The sequence below is a fragment of the Dendrobates tinctorius genome, unplaced genomic scaffold (genome assembly GCF_039654945.1).
Source record: "Dendrobates tinctorius isolate UK_male_01 unplaced genomic scaffold, ASM3965494v1 ptg000249l, whole genome shotgun sequence".
In the NCBI taxonomy this organism is placed as follows: domain Eukaryota; kingdom Metazoa; phylum Chordata; class Amphibia; order Anura; family Dendrobatidae; genus Dendrobates; species Dendrobates tinctorius.
The window spans coordinates 1,622,335-1,638,318 of NW_027361916.1; the positions used below are offsets into that span (position 1 = coordinate 1,622,335).

The following is a 15,984-nucleotide window of genomic DNA, read 5'->3' on the forward strand; positions in this document are numbered from 1 at the left end:
TGTGCCATCCTGGATGAGCTGCACTACCTGAGCCACTTGTGTGGGTTGTAGAGTCCGTCTCATGCTACCACAAGTGTGAAAGCACAACCAACATTCAAAAGTAACCAAAACATCAGCCAGAAAGCATTGGTACTGAGATGTGGTGTGTGGTCCCCACCTGCAGAACCACTCCTTTATTGAGGGTGTCTTGATAATTGCCAATAATTTCCGTCTGTTGTCTATTCCATTTGCACAACAGCATGTGAAATTGATTATCAATCAGTGTTGCTTCCTAAGTGGACAGTTTGATTTCACAGAAGTTTGATTTACTTGGAGTTATATTCTGTTGTTTAAGTGTTCCCTTTATTTTTTTGAACAGTGTATATAGATAGAGAGATTTTTTTTTCCTTACGTTAGAGGGTCCAATTCCAGCTATTGCTGTGTGATCTGTGATTTCTATCTACTCCACTGTGTACAGGATAATAGAGTATAATAAAGTAGTTATGGACGTGACGTAACTAACATTGTGCAGTGACTCTGCTTTCCATATAGTGATGGATATTTCTTGTTGCTGAAACTGTGATATTTTCCCCCTTTAAACCTTTTTTAAACCCCTCTGATCAGTGCGATCATACAACATACAAGCCTCTGATGGCTCCGGTGATGCCCTGTACTACTGTAGTGCCGTGTATCATCACTGCCTGTCAGTGTAATACTAACGGCCCCATACACATGAGATCAGAGTTGGCTGAACGGTCATTTGGCAGACGGCGATCTCTCCCGACTCCCCCATACACACAAATATTCCAGCTTTCCTGTGGTCTGTATGAGAGAGTCGCCTCCAGACTCCTCTAGAGGAGGATTATCTACAGGAAGAACAAACGGATTATCCTCTGAAATTCAGGATGTCAGATCCTTCTCTGCCCTGACATCATCTGTCGGGAGGCCCCCAAATACATTATATGGTCGGCCAATCCCCCCGAAATCAGTGCTTTCATGGAGCTTTAGTCTACTGTGTATGGGGGCGTTATAAGGTAACTTATTGGACGTTGCCTCTGGCCCGGCCTAATAGACCTTCATACATTGCAGCCCAGACCCCATTATTAGGCATGTAAGTATCGGAGTAACTAGGCCGCCCCATACTATCGAGTACTTGGAGGCGGGGGGCATTCAGCCAAACTCTGTCACACCTTCTTAGATGCCATGTTTGCTTTTCACAGCAGCAAGTGGTTAAACTGTCTGGGTTTTTGTTGCAGCCTCATCTGTGCTGTCCCTGCGGTGTACATCTATGTTCTGGGGCTCAAAAAGATTAATTTATTTTTAATAAATGTTTAACATGTTAAAAATTATAAAATGTGTCTTCTGCTTTTTTGTTATTTTTTTCTTCTTACAAGAATTGTTGGAGCCAATTTTCTTTAGAAACATTTTAATATCGGCTTTTTCTGGAGTTTTTCTTGTAATATAGGAAAGCCTAAGGCCAGAAATAAACCCCATAAATCACTGTACATGGAGACTTTGGGATCAGATCATTTCTGTCCGTTGTGTTTGTGGAAACAAAAAATCTTTTCTAAAAGCCTCAAACTTCTGTGTGTGACTCAGAGCTGAGATCTAACGTGAGAGAAGATTCCAGTGCGGGGAAGACGGGAAACCTTCATATAGACGGCCGGTGGGGAAGGAGGCAGTGACCGACTCTGGCCAGATCTGTCTCTAGAGCCGCAGTAGAAGATGAAGATGTCGTCCTCATCATGAAGGAGTTATTTCTCATGTCGCGTGTAATGAATATCTCCTGCAGTATTGCTAATGCCGATTCCAGTGTCGGTAATGAGACGAGAATTAGCGTTATGGAAGATGAGTCTATGAGGAACATGTTCAGCTGCCGACTCCGAGGAGGAAACTGCTTGTTGTCTGTGGCCTAAATATATAGGTTTTATTAGTAGATGTCAGGGGAGAAAACTAAACCCTGTAAGATAATAAATCTCCTCATATGTTTCCCGTATTATCTCCAGTAATTATATTATTACACAGGATTCTTATGGTGTTACATCGGATCATCTTCTTCTCATTCAGGTCTCTACAATATCGGATCCTCTCAGTGAAGATCTTCTACATAAGAACATTTTCCTGATTTACCCATCAAGGATGGATATGGACAGAGACAAGATGGCGGAGAGGATATTACACCTCATCCTAGAGATCCTCTTCCGTCTCACTGGAGAGGTGAGAGATTCTGATGACGTCACATTACATCATTCTTATCTATGGGAATAACAGATGGACAGAACTGGAGAGGTGAGGACTCTGGAAATGTCTGTAGTGAGATTTATTAATGTGTCTCTCTATAACCAGGATTACACAGTGGTGAAGAAGACCTCTAGTGATCACTGTCAGGACCCTGTGTCTGAGGGATGGGGAAGACCCCTGAGCCCAATCACGGGGCCTCCACCTCACCCCCTGATCCATGAGGACATCAATGACCAGAAGATCCTAGGACTCATCTACAAGATGATTGAGCTGCTGACTGGAGAGGTGACACTGCTGGGAATGCTGGGACATTATACAGTAACATTATGAAGGGATCGGGGGATGACGGTATCATTGTATGTGTCAGGTTCCTATAAGGTGTCAGGATGTCGCTGTCTATTTCTCCATGGAGGAGTGGGAGTATTTAGAAGGACACAGAGATCTGTACAAGGACGTCATAATGGAGGTTCCCCAGCCCCTCACATCACCAGGTAATAGACAGGACTAAATACACACGGCCTATAATTATCTGTATGTAGAGAATGAATTCAGTCCCTGTATGTGTTTCCTCAAGATCTATCCAGTAAGAGGACAACACCAGAGAGATGTCCCCGTCCTCTTCTTCCACAGGACTGTAACCAAGAAGATCCCAGTGCTCCTCAGGATCATCAGGTAGATGGAGAGAAGGTGTCAGGAGATCTCCCCTATGATGTGTAGACGGCTGTGAAGGTCTTGTGCTCAGTCTTGTTTTATCCACCAGTATTATATGTTTTATACTTGTGTAATGAGAACGGTGGAGATGGCAGGATTAGAGCTGATCATAGATGGAACTTCTCCATCTATCGTTGACTTTTACAATATTTGTTTCAGGGTGAAGATCTGACCCATATTAATACTACAGAGACATATGTGAGAGATGATGAGTGGTGTAAAGAGGAGATTCCCACATATGACTACCCAGGTGAGTAGTGACCACTGAATGCAGAGAAGTCACAGATTCCTCTCAGTCACCAGCTGTGGCTGCTTTATCGGTGGTGTAGTCCGGCCGCATTACCATGATCACCATTTTGCCTCTAGACCACAACATTCTCCTCCACCCAAAACTGTTCAAATGACTTTGGGCATTGCAAGCCCTTTTCTATAGAACTTACAACCTGGAGGATCCACCTACCCCCTGGGATTAATAACAAGATTCCCATGTAAAATGCTAAAATGCCTATGGATGATACCAAAACAATTTGTTCACCGTAGGCACAAGCCACATCAGCTCCTATAAACATGGAAACACCGGAGAAAAAAGGGAGCAAAACGACGACTGCAAAAATATTAATAATTTTTATTAACTATCGTACAAAGAAGTGCACAAAATCATGATGAGGTGCCAATATAAAGCAGATGAACACATACCCGACCATCCCCCCGTCCATCCAAGATGGAAATAATGTCCTCATATATGTATTTTAGACATCATGCCCAAGTGGAAGCCCAAAATATAATACCGCCCTACAAAAATCAATGGCCATATGGCCCAGATTACTTCAAGTAAATCCCCTGAGCAAAGCTCAAAAAGTAAGGAGGAGAGACATATAATGTCCTTAGGGTGCAATGAATCTGGACATAAACAAGGGCGACCACCAGTGAAAGACAGAAATAAATGTCAGATCAAAATCTTACCAGAGGATGCAGGAGGAAGAGGGGAAGCGTCTGGCAGTGACCCCTGACGCACGTTTCGTGGCGCAGAAAGGCCGCTTTATCAAGGAGATAGTAACCATATCTCCACAGGACCTTCATATACCCTGTGACCACAGTCACGTGACCGAGATCAACCAATCATCGTGGCCTCATCGGCGCATGCGCTCTGAGGTCGGAAAGCACCGCTGCACAGAACAGGCGTCATGCTGAACACAGGACACAAGTCAAAAGACCAAGGCGCCCATGTACAACACATAAAGATGCCCATCTGTCAGCAGCACAATTACCACCGCAGAGAGATGCTCACAGCCGCCCATAATTGTATCCCATATATAGGGTAAATGGAAATCCCAAAAATCCATACCGGGAAGATGAATGATTTTTAAAGGGGTCATGGCCATACAAAAGAATCATCACATACATACATGGATATGCATCACATATAGCCCAGGCGATAAAGAGTCTCATATATTAAATACATCAAATGCATAAAACGGATATATGGTCATGACATATACAACTATAAAGGCCACTAGATCCGATTCACATGTTTGATATAATATGCTCATAATTATATCCCATACATGGGAAGAACCGTAAGGTCCATGCACACAATAATCCTAATCGGGTCATGACCGTAAAAAAAGTCATCACATATATATAAATGTACATCGTATATGACATAAACAGTGAAAAAATCTCACATACTAAGTACATAAAATACATAGAATACAATATATGGTCATGATTCCCACAACTGTAGAGACTGCTGGATGCGGTTCACATAGATATGGTACAGGGTGAGGGTCCAAGGAGACATATGGTGTCCTCAAGGTCACTAAATATAAATTATTGACATACAAGAAAAGATTAGTGAAAATAAAGAGTAAAAATTAAAAACAATATAAAAACAACACACTGCCAGAAAAAAGGAGGGAGTGTGATATAGACCTGTGGAGGAAAAAGGACAGGAGGAATTCTCATTACCTATATATTATATGCCTATAAATATACCCATATCTCCATATGGAATATACTATAAAGAGAATAATGCAAATCATCCCATTGGGAATCCATTAACAAAAAAGAAAATAATATCCGGGACCAATTGATGCATAATTGTTAAATCCCCAAAGACTATAGGAATGGGGCCAAGCTCAAAACTTCATTGAGTCCATTAGGGGTCATGGTGTCCAGTTGAATGAACCACCTGAGTTCCGTCTGTGATAAAAAATGTTTGCTGTCACCACCCCTAATCCCCATATGAAGCGCATCAATCCCTCTAGTTCTCTTCTCATCAGATGGGACAAGGGAACTCCAGATTAGACAGAGAATTTCCTGTGGAACTTCAAACGTGATTTACTATGCCACGTGCCCTTGTCCCAAAATATATGTGGGTCTGACAATAAGAGAACTCAGGATTCGAGTGCGCGAGCATGTGCGGGACATTGGCGCGGCCAAGACAGTGTCCGATATTGGGGATCTGAAAACCATTCCCCAACACTATAGATCATGTCATAATAGCGATGCGACCTTATTGAAGATTAGAGGGATTGATGCGCTTCATATGGTTTATGTGGCTTCATACTCTAATTACACCAGAGAGGTTTCACCACTAGTTACTCATTTATTACTGATGGAGACTGTGGAGTTTGATCATTTCAGTAGTTCCTAATCAGGCCCCATTATTAATATCTGACGTGTGTCACTTTATGTGGTGGTAAGTTTTGAATTCTTCACAAAGGATAATAGGAAACAAATGGATCTTAGAAATTGTTTTCCAGCTTCGCACTGTACCCTATATACACTACTGTCTGGCGGTGTTCAGAAGGGAAGGAGCGCCATTTAGCTATTTGAATGCAGATCTAGCTGAATAGTTTGCAGACACAATGTATTGGGAGCACTGTTCGTGGTCACCTGGCAGCTCAAAAGATGTCCACCATGAACATGCTTGGCTCTATCTTCTTTGCTTTCCCAAGGATTGCCTTGCTCATCGCCCTATAACACCCTCACATGGAATCTGGACTTACACTGGGACCCCTAGGCTTGGACCATGGTGTTACCTGCTACTCTGTGGTGTTAGATGGCAAGAAGAATAGTCAGGTAGCCGGGTCAGAACCAGAAGGAAAGAATCAGTAGACACAAGAGTAGTCAGTAAACGGGCCACGGTCACAGCAGGAAACAAATACACAAGCCACAAGCTGAGCACAGAGGACTGAACCAGAGGAGAACAGCGCTGTATCTGGCAGATTCCGGCCATGTGCTTTGCGCTTTAGTAGGGTGTGGTACTTTCCAATTGGCTGAAGTAGGGAGCAGATTACTCCAGCTGGACAGCAGGAACAGATCCCAGATGAGATTGGACACACCATATGCAGAAGCCCTAATATAACTAAATGACAGAAAACCAGAATAGTAGAAATCCCCATAAAGTGATTCCATTTTATAAATTAATTCACTGAGGGTTATAATCCTTAGGAGGAGTGAATATTTTGACTCCACAGCCACTTTCTGGGAATTAACACACAGTGGATGTTGGAGAGTGAAAATTACACATTTGCCATTTTATTACCCAGCACATAGTGCCCAGATTGTGCTCCAGGAGACACCGCAAATTAAGTGGGTTCTTCTCACTATAATATTGCTAAATACAGGGATCCTAAATGTTGTTTGCGCACACTGCAAGACTCCGAAGTGAGAGCGGATTTTGCTGGATTGGTTTATGGAAACCTTGTTGCTTTTCAGCAGCCTTTGAGCCACTAATAGTGTGGGAACCTCTGTTTTTCCATTGACAGATGATGGACCTGAGTGGGGAATTTTTTTTGTGAGATGAGAATTGGTATTATTTTCGCCTACATAACATTGATTGGTTTCTTTTTATTTGATATTTGGGAGGCAGAATGAACAAACACTTGAACACCGCACACTACTGGCTCATCCAACAAGGTTTTCTATTAGACTGTGAACTGTCATTGTCTTGGATAAATAATTAAAGATTTTTACATAAACTGTCCATAAAAATGGCAAGCTAAGTAGAAATGTTCAAAAATATAAAACTCAAGGATATTTTATTTAAAAAAGTTTTTTTATCTTAGCAGATGACTGTACCAGGAGATCAGAGGGACAGCTGACATCTTCAGTTTTTAAATCTGATGATCTTGAGATCTTACAAGACACAACTGAAGTGATTGCTGTTTCTCCAGATATATCATCTATTCACAGCAAAGATCTGTCATCTGATCTTATGAAACAGGTCCCATCTTCTGATTCATTACTGACTACCAAGGAAAATCAAAGTCACAAAAGAGGCATTAAAAAACAAACTGCTCCTAAAGCAAAGAAGTCATTTTCATGTTCAGAATGTGGGAAATATTTTGCATGGAAATCACATTTTGTTACTCACCAGAGAATTCACACAGGGGAGAAGCCTTTTTCCTGTTCAGAATGTGGGAGATATTTTGCACAGAAATCACATTTTGTTATCCACCAGAGAACTCACACAGGGGAGAAGCCTTTTTCCTGTTCAGAATGTGGGAAATATTTTGCACAGAAATCACATTTTGTTACTCACCATAGAACTCACACAGGGGAGAAGCCTTTTTCCTGTTCAGAATGTGGGAAATGTTTTAACCAGAAAATACATTTTGTTATCCACCAGAGAACTCACACAGGGGAGATGCCCTTTTCCTTTTCCTGTTCAGAATGTGGGAAATGTTTTGAACATAAATCAAATTTTGTTATCCACCAGAGAACTCACACAGGGGAGAAGCCTTTTTCCTGTTTAGAATGTGGGAAATGTTTTAGCACTAAATCCGATTGTGTTAATCATCAGAGAATCCACACAGGGGAGAAGCCTTTTTCCTGTTCAGAATGTGGGAAATGTTTTAACACTAAATCAGATTTTGTTAAGCACCAGAGAATCCACACAGGGGAGAAGCCTTTTTCATGTGTAGACAGTGGGAAATGTTTTAGACAGAAATCACATTTTCTTACCCACAAGAGAACTCACACAGGGGAGAAGCCTTTCTCATGTTCAGAATGTGGGAAATGTTTTGCACATAAATCACGTTTTGTTAGCCACCAAAGAACTCACACAGGGGAGAAGCCTTTTTCCTGTTCAGAATGTGGGAAATGTTTTAACACTAAATCAGAATGTGTTAAGCACCAGAGAATCCACACAGGAGAGAAGCCTTTTTTATGTTCATAATGTTATAATGTTGGAATAGTTTTAACCAAAATTGAATCTTCTTAAATGGGTTATCTCTTGTCATTCCACATGTTTGCTGACAAAAGGATAAAACTAAACTTTATTAATTCCAAATGTAAAACTATACCCATAATTCACCCCCTGAAGGTTAGTCAGAAAGTGACTAATAGAAAAAACATATACCCCACATCTCAGTATATAGGGTGAGGTGACATATACACACTCACTCTCATTTCTAGGGGTTTCATCGTCCTCACCAAAGGCAACTCATTAAGAGACTATTTAATATTGACCTATATTCAAGAGAGACTAAATGAGAAAAAAAAACCTAAAATCATGTATCATGTTATCCGAAACAGAAAACTAGCCACATATTCGCAGATCCCAAACACCAAATTATATACTTCGGAAGTTTATAAGCCCGTCCCGTGTCAAGAATAGATAGTATGAATTTGAATTTACCAAACGGTTGCAATGAAATAAAGAGTGAAAAATTTAAAGGGGTCTGAATACTTTCCATACCCGCTGTATCAGTAAAAATAACTCCTCTTTATTAGGTAAAGTGTAAAAGAATTGCACCATTTTCCGATACCCGTTGTGTCTCCATTTTTCATGATCTCGGGTTGGGTGAAGGCTTTTTTTTGTGTACCGAGCTGATGTTATTAACCCCTTTCTGCCATCCGACGTACTATCCCGTCCACGGTACCCGGGCACGTGGTGAGCGCCGCTGATCGCGGCCAAGTGTCAGCTAATTATCAAAGCTGACACCCGGCACAATGTGTCGGGCGGTCACGGACCGCCCCCGACACGTTAACCCCTTGCACACAGCGATCAAACACGATCGCGGTGTACTGGGGGTTAAAGGGAAGCATCGGCAGGGAGGGGGCTCCCTCCGTGCTTCCCTGAGCCCCCCACGGCAGCGCAATGTGCAGCGCTGCTGCGGGGGACTCCCTTCCTCCAGGCCCCCGAATCCAAGATGGCGACGGGGGCCTTCGGGGGCCTGCGGAAGCTGGCTTCCTCAGTGCCTGCAAAGCGCAGGCATGAGGAAGCCTTCTGCACTGCCTGTGTCAGATCGCTGATCTGTCACAGTGATCTGTGATGTGACAGATCAGCGATCTGTCACAGGACAGTGATGTCCCACCTGGGACTATTTAATAAAGTAAAAAAAAAAATAAAAAAAAGTGTAAAAATAATTTAAAAAAAAATCGCCAAATAAATTAGAAAAAAAAAAAAAATATTCCCCCAATAAATCCATTTTTTGGAAATAAAAAAAAAACAATAAAAGTACACATATTAGGTATCGCCGCGTCCGTAACGACCCGCCCTATAAAACTGTCCCATTAGTTAACCCCTTTAGCGAACCCCTTAAAAAATAAAAATAAAAAACGAAGCAAAAAATAATGATTTATTATCATACCGCCAAACAAAAAGTGTAATAACGCGCGATCAAAAAGACGCATATAAATATCCATGGTACCGCTGAAAACGTCATCTTGTCCCGCAAAAAACGAGCCACCACACAGCATCATCAGCGAAAAAATAAAAAAGTTAAAGCGATGCAAAAATAATTATTTTTTATATAAAATAGTTTTCATTGCATAAAACCGACAAAAACATAAAAAAACTACCTAAATGAGGTATCGCTGTAACCGTACTGACCCGAAGAATAAAACCGCTTTATCAATTTTACCGCACGCGGAACGGTGTAAACGCACCCCCCCAAAAGAAATTCATGAAACGCTGGTTTTTGTTCATTCTGCGTCCCAAAAATCGGAATAAAAAGCGATCAAAAAATTTCACGTGCCCGAAAATGGTACCAATAAAAACGTCAACTCGTCCCGCAAAAAATAAGACCTCACATGACTCGGTGGGTCAAAATACGGAAAAATTATAGCTCTCAATATGTGGTGATGCAAAAACTATTTTTACAATAAAAAGCGTCTTTTAGCGTGCGACAGCCGCCAAACATAAAAACCGCCATAAATAGTAAATCAAACCCCCCGTTATCACCCCCTTAGTTAGGGAAAAATAATAAAATAAAAAAAATGTATTTATTTCCATTTTTCCATTAGGGTTAGGGCTAGGGTTAGGGCTAGGGGTGTGTTGGGGTAGGGTTAGGGCTAGGGTTAGGGTAGGGTTAGGGCTAGGGTTAGGGTTAGGGCTAGGGTTAGGGCTAGGGTTAGGGTTAGGGGCGTGTTGGGGTTAGGGTTGGAGTTATAATTGGGGGTTTCCACTGTTTGGGCACATCAGGGGCTCTCCAAATGCAACATGGCGTCTGATCTCAATTCCAGCCAATTCTGAGTTGAAAAAGTCAAATGGTGCTCCTTCCCTTCCAAGCTCTGCCATGCGCCCAAACAGTGTTTTACCCCCACATGTAGGGTATCAGCCTACTCAGGACAAATTGCAAAACAATTTTTGGGGTCCAATTTCTCCTGTTACCCTTAGGAAAATAAAAAATTGGGGGCAAAAATATCATTTTTGTGGAAAAAAATGATTTTTTTATTTTCACGTCCGAGTGTTATAAACTTCTGTGAAGCACTTGGGGGTTCAAAGTGCTCACCACACATCTAGATAAGTTCCGTGGGGGGTCTAGTGTCCAAAATGGGGTCACTTGTGGGGAGTTTCAATAGTTTAGGTACATCAGGGGCTCTCCAAGCGCACATGACACCCGCAGACCATTCCATCAAAGTCTGCATTCCAAAACGTCACTGCTTCCCTTCCGAGCCCCGACGTGTGTCCATACAGTAGTTTTCTCCCACATATGGGGTGTCAGCGTACTCAGGACAAATTGAACAACAACTTTTGGGGTCCAATTTCTCCTGTTACCCTTGGGAAAATGAAAAAATTGGGGACTAATTGATCATGTTTCTGGAAAAAATACGATTTTTTTATTTTCATGCCCGGGCATTATAAACTTCTGTGAAGCCCTTGGGGGTTCAAAGCGCTCACCACACATCTAGATAAGTCCCTTAGGGGGTCTCGTTTCCAAAATGGGGTCACTTGTGGGGGTTTCCACTGTTTAGGTACATTAGGGGCTCTCCAAAGGCAACATGACACCCGCAGACCATTCCATCAAAGTCTGCATTCCAAAACGTCACTACTTCCCTTCCGAGCCCTGACGTGTGTCCATATAGTAGTTTTATCCCACATATGGGGTGTCAGCGTACTCAGGACAAATTGGACAACAACTTTTGGGGTTCAATTTCTCCTGTTACCCTTGGGAAAAAAAAAAATTGGGGACTAATTGATCATGTTTGTGGAAAAAATACGATTTTTTTATTTTCATGCCCTGGCATTATAAACTTCTGTGAAGCCCTTGGGGGTTCAAAGTGCTCACCTTACATCTAGATACGTTCCTTAGTGGGTCTAGTTTTCAAAATGGGGTCATTTGTGGGGGGTTTCCACTGTTTAGGTACATTAGGGGCTCTCCAAAGGCAACATGACACCCGCAGACCATTCCATCTAAGTCTGCATTCCAAAACGTCACTACTTCCCTTCCGAGCCCCGACGTGTGCCCATACAGTAGTTTTCTCCCACATATGGGGTATCAGCATACTCAGGACAAATTGGACAACAAATTTTGGGGTCCAATTTCTCCTGGTACCCTTGGGCAAATAAAAAAAATGGTGACTAAAAGATCATGTTTGTGGAAAAAATACGAATTTTTTATTTTCACGCCCGGGCGTTGTAAACTTCTGTGAAGCACTGGGGGGTTCAAAGTGCTCACCACACATCTAGATAAGTTCCTTGGGGGGTCTAGTATACAAAATGGTGTCATTTGTGGGGGGTTTCCACTGTTTAGGTACATTAGGGGCTCTCCAAAGGCAACATGACACCCGCAGACCATTCCATCAAAGTCTGCATTCCAAAACGTCACTACTTCCCTTCCGAGCCCCGACGTGTGCCCATACAGTAGTTTTCTCCCACATATGGGGTATCAGCATACTCAGGACAAATTGGACAACAACTTTTGGGGTCCAATTTCTCCTGGTACCCTTGGGAAAATAAAAAATGGTGACTAAAAGATCATGTTTGTGGAAAAAATACGAATTTTTTATTTTCACGCCCGGGTGTTGTAAACTTCTGTGAAGCACTGGGGGGGTCAAAGTGCTCACCACACATCTAGATAAGTTCCTTAGGGGGTCTAGTTTCCAAAATGGTGTCATTTGTGGGGGGTTTCCACTGTTTTGGTACATCAGGGGTTTTCCAAACGCGACATCGTGTCCGATCTCAATTCCAGCCAAAAACGTCAAATGGCGCTGCTTCCCTTCCGAGCTCTGCCATGCGCCCAAATAGTGGTTTACCCCCACATGTGGGGTATCAGCGTACTCAGGACAAATTGCACAATAACTTTTAGGGTCCTGTTACCCTTGGAAAAATAAGAATTGAGGGTGAAAAGATCATTTTTGTGGAAAAAATATGATTTTTTAATTGTATGGCTTTATGTTATAAACTTCTGTGAAGCCCATGGGGGTTCAAAGTTCTCACCACACATCTAGATAAGTTCCTTAGGGGGTCTGGTTTCCAAAATGGTGTCATTTGTGGGGGGTTTCCACTGTTTTGGTACATCAGGGGTTTTCCAAACGCGACATCGTGTCCGATCTCTATTCCAGCCAAAAACGTCAAATGGCGCTGCTTCCCTTCCGAGCTCTGCCATGCGCCCAAATAGTGGTTTACCCCCACATGTGGGGTATCAGCGTACTCAGGACAAATTGAACAATAACTTTTAGGGTCCTGTTACCCTTGGGAAAATAAAAATTGGGGTGAAAAGATCATTTTTGTTGAAAAAATATGATTTTTTAATTGTACCGCTGTACGTTATAAACTTCTGTAAAGCCCTTGTGGGTTCAACGTTCTCACCACATATCTAGATAAGTTCCTTGGGGGGTCTAGTTTCCAAAATGGGGTCACTTGTAGGGGGTTTCCACTGTTTAGGTACATCAGGGACTCTCCAAACGTGACATGGTGTCCAATCTGAATTCCAGCCAATTTTGCATTGAAAAAGTCAAACGGCGCTCCTTCCATTCTGAGCTCTGCCATGCGCCGAAACAGTCGTTCTCCCCCACATATCAGGTATCTGCGTACTCAGGACAAATTGCACAATAACTTTTGCAGTTCAATTTCTCCTGTTACCCTTGGTAAAATAAAAAAAAATTGAACCTGAAGTATTTTTTTTATGAAAAAAAGTTAGATGTTCATTTTTTTTTAAATATTCAAAAAAATTCCTGTGACGCACCTAAAGGGTTAATAAACTTCTTGAATGTGGTTTTGAGCACCTTAAGGGGTGCAGTTTTTAGAATGGTGTCACTTTTGGGTATTTTCTATCATATAGACCCCTCAAAGTGGCTTCAAATGTGATGTGGTCCGTAAAAATAAAATGGTGTTGTAAAAATGAGAAATCGCTGGTCAACTTTTAACCCTTATAACTTCCTAACAAAAAAAAATTTTGGTTCCAAAATTGTGCTGATGTAAAGTAAACATGTGGGATATGTTAGTTATCAAGTTTTTTGTGTGCCGTATCTCTGTGATTTAAGGGCATAAAAATTCAAAGTTGGAAAATTGTGAAATTTTCAAAATTTTCGCCAAATTTCCGTTTTTCTCACAAATAAACGCAAGTTATTTGAATGAAATTTTACCACTAACATGAAATACAATATGTCACGAGAAAACAATGTCAGAATCACCGGGATCCATGGAAGTGTTCCAGAGTTATGACCTCATAAAGGTACAGTGGTCAGAATTGTAAAAATTAGCCCGGTCATGAACGTGCAAACCACCCTTGGGGGTGAAGGGGTTAATGGAGACCATTTTGGTGCAGATACGATCTTTTGGTCATCCTTTATTGCATTTTAATGCAATGTTGCAGCAACCAAAAAAAAGTGATTCTTGTGTTTTGACCATTTTCTCGTTACCCATTTAGCGATCTGGTTAATTCTTTTTTTATATTGATAGATTGGGCGATTCTGAACGCGGCTATAACAAATATGTGTATGTTTGATTTTTTTATTGTTTTATTTTGAAAAGGAGCGAAAGGGGGGTGATCTGAACTTTTATATTGTTTTTTATATTTTTAAAAACATTTCTTTTTTTACTTTTGGCATTGTGAAGACATACAGCATTGTATCTTAAATAACCAGACAGCTATTTTTTCGCAAATGAAGAATAATAGAATGTTATCTGTATGTTGGCTTTAAATTTAAGTGTTGATTTCTAGTGGGTCAAGAAAACAGACTTGTTGGTGTAAGTCGGTAATATTGACTTTTATTGTGCGCTTATCCTTGATCCCTAGTGATGATTGATTGCTGATATGCTAATTATGCATTGTGTTATGGAGCCAGTTTGTTGACTTCTAAAGCAGAGAGGGAAAAACTATGCAAATAGTTTAAATAATCAAGTAATGCTATAATAATCTCATCTCCATTCTTACCCTTTATGTAAATACTGAATGAAATACAGTTAAGTGTACTTGGGTGTAAAAATGGGTTACATGCCTCGGTATAAAGAGACTGAGAGAGAGAAACAGCCAGAGAGATTCTGCCAAGACATCTATACATCCAAAGGACAAGAGACAGGACAGCAGCCACAACATCATCACAAGGGACACAGATCTATCATTCTATAGAAAACAACCTAGGGGGTTTCAGCCTCGGTTGGAAGAATACAGATCTGCTCCACTGACCATCACTGAATCATGGATACGTTTGGAGAAGCCAGATTGTGATCTTTGGAGCAACTGGCCTTGTATGGACTGTCATTGTCAAAGAAATGGTTAATCTTAGTTTCTAAAGTCCAGAAAAATAACTGAAAAATAACTTGCAACTCATGACACAATTTTAATTGTTATCATCTGTCTACGTGGTTAGGAGATTCTGCCAAGTGGTCAGTTTCAAAAATTCTCTCTTTTCTCAGAATAATGTCTAAAATGTCAAGGCTAAGTATTCTGGCCTATTAGTATTACCGGATGCAGTTCCACGAATTGTTAAATTGATATCAAGGAAGTGCCATACTCCCGTCATCCCCAATTAGACACATAATATATCATTTTGTCATATCTGTTATATAACTATTGTTTTTGCCAACTATCCACCATTTCGAAGTTGTTACACAACATTACGGAAGTATCCATATTTGTTCATTTCCTCTTTCTGATTCACTATAAAAGATCTACCCTGACCCTCCCAATAAAGGAGATTAACTTGAAAGACAAGCCACCTGTGTCTCTCTCTTTATTCTTCCACTTCTAGGATCCTAGGTAAGAGAAGCTCTAAATGAGCTTTACCCGAGGTTGGTGACCATAAGAAAAAATCCCGGCGCTGACACATCTTCCTATGTTTGTCGCTACCTCCTCTCTGTGAGTGTGCCACAGCTGGGCAGTGACCCTGGAAGATCTGAAGTCAAAGCAGCTATTATCCCAGTGGGTCAGTGGAGGGTGAGACTCTGTAATGTGCCCCATCTTGGGTCCTGTGCTGGGACTGTTCTATGTGTTATCTGCCTGTTCTGTGGTAGAATAAAGCATTGCCCACACTGTGTTACCCTCACCCTGTGTTGTCTGAGTAGCGTTTTGCCCATGTTAAAAGGAGAGCGGGAGTTCGGCAGGACGATCCCTGGTTCATGTGGTTTTGTGTAGCGGGCGGCGCTCATAGCATTCCAGCAGTGACAAGCATAGAGGTCTGCTGGAGATCTCTGGTTATCATGCCAACCCATCGGTGACCCATGATCTTGTGGTGGGGTCACCGATGGGTAGGATTTTTGATGCGCTTGCTGGAAGTGCGCATTAAATGTCGCTGTCAGAGGCTGTTAGGGGCAAATGGCAGCTGTTCAAAACAGCTGACATGTGCCAGAAAAGATGTGGGCTCACCGCCGGAGCC

At 41.7% G+C, this 15,984-nt stretch overlaps 1 protein-coding gene across 1 annotated transcript; it reads left to right on the plus strand.

Annotated features, from left to right (window-relative positions):
* The first annotated feature begins 6,876 nt into the window (after window positions 1-6,876).
* LOC141063259 (uncharacterized) lies at window positions 6,877-9,479 on the plus strand. The gene has a single exon (XM_073557327.1). The coding sequence runs from the start codon at window positions 7,154-7,156 to the stop codon at window positions 8,114-8,116; it is 963 nt and encodes a 320-aa protein (XP_073413428.1). The 5' UTR covers window positions 6,877-7,153; the 3' UTR covers window positions 8,117-9,479.
* The last annotated feature ends 6,505 nt before the right edge of the window (window positions 9,480-15,984 follow it).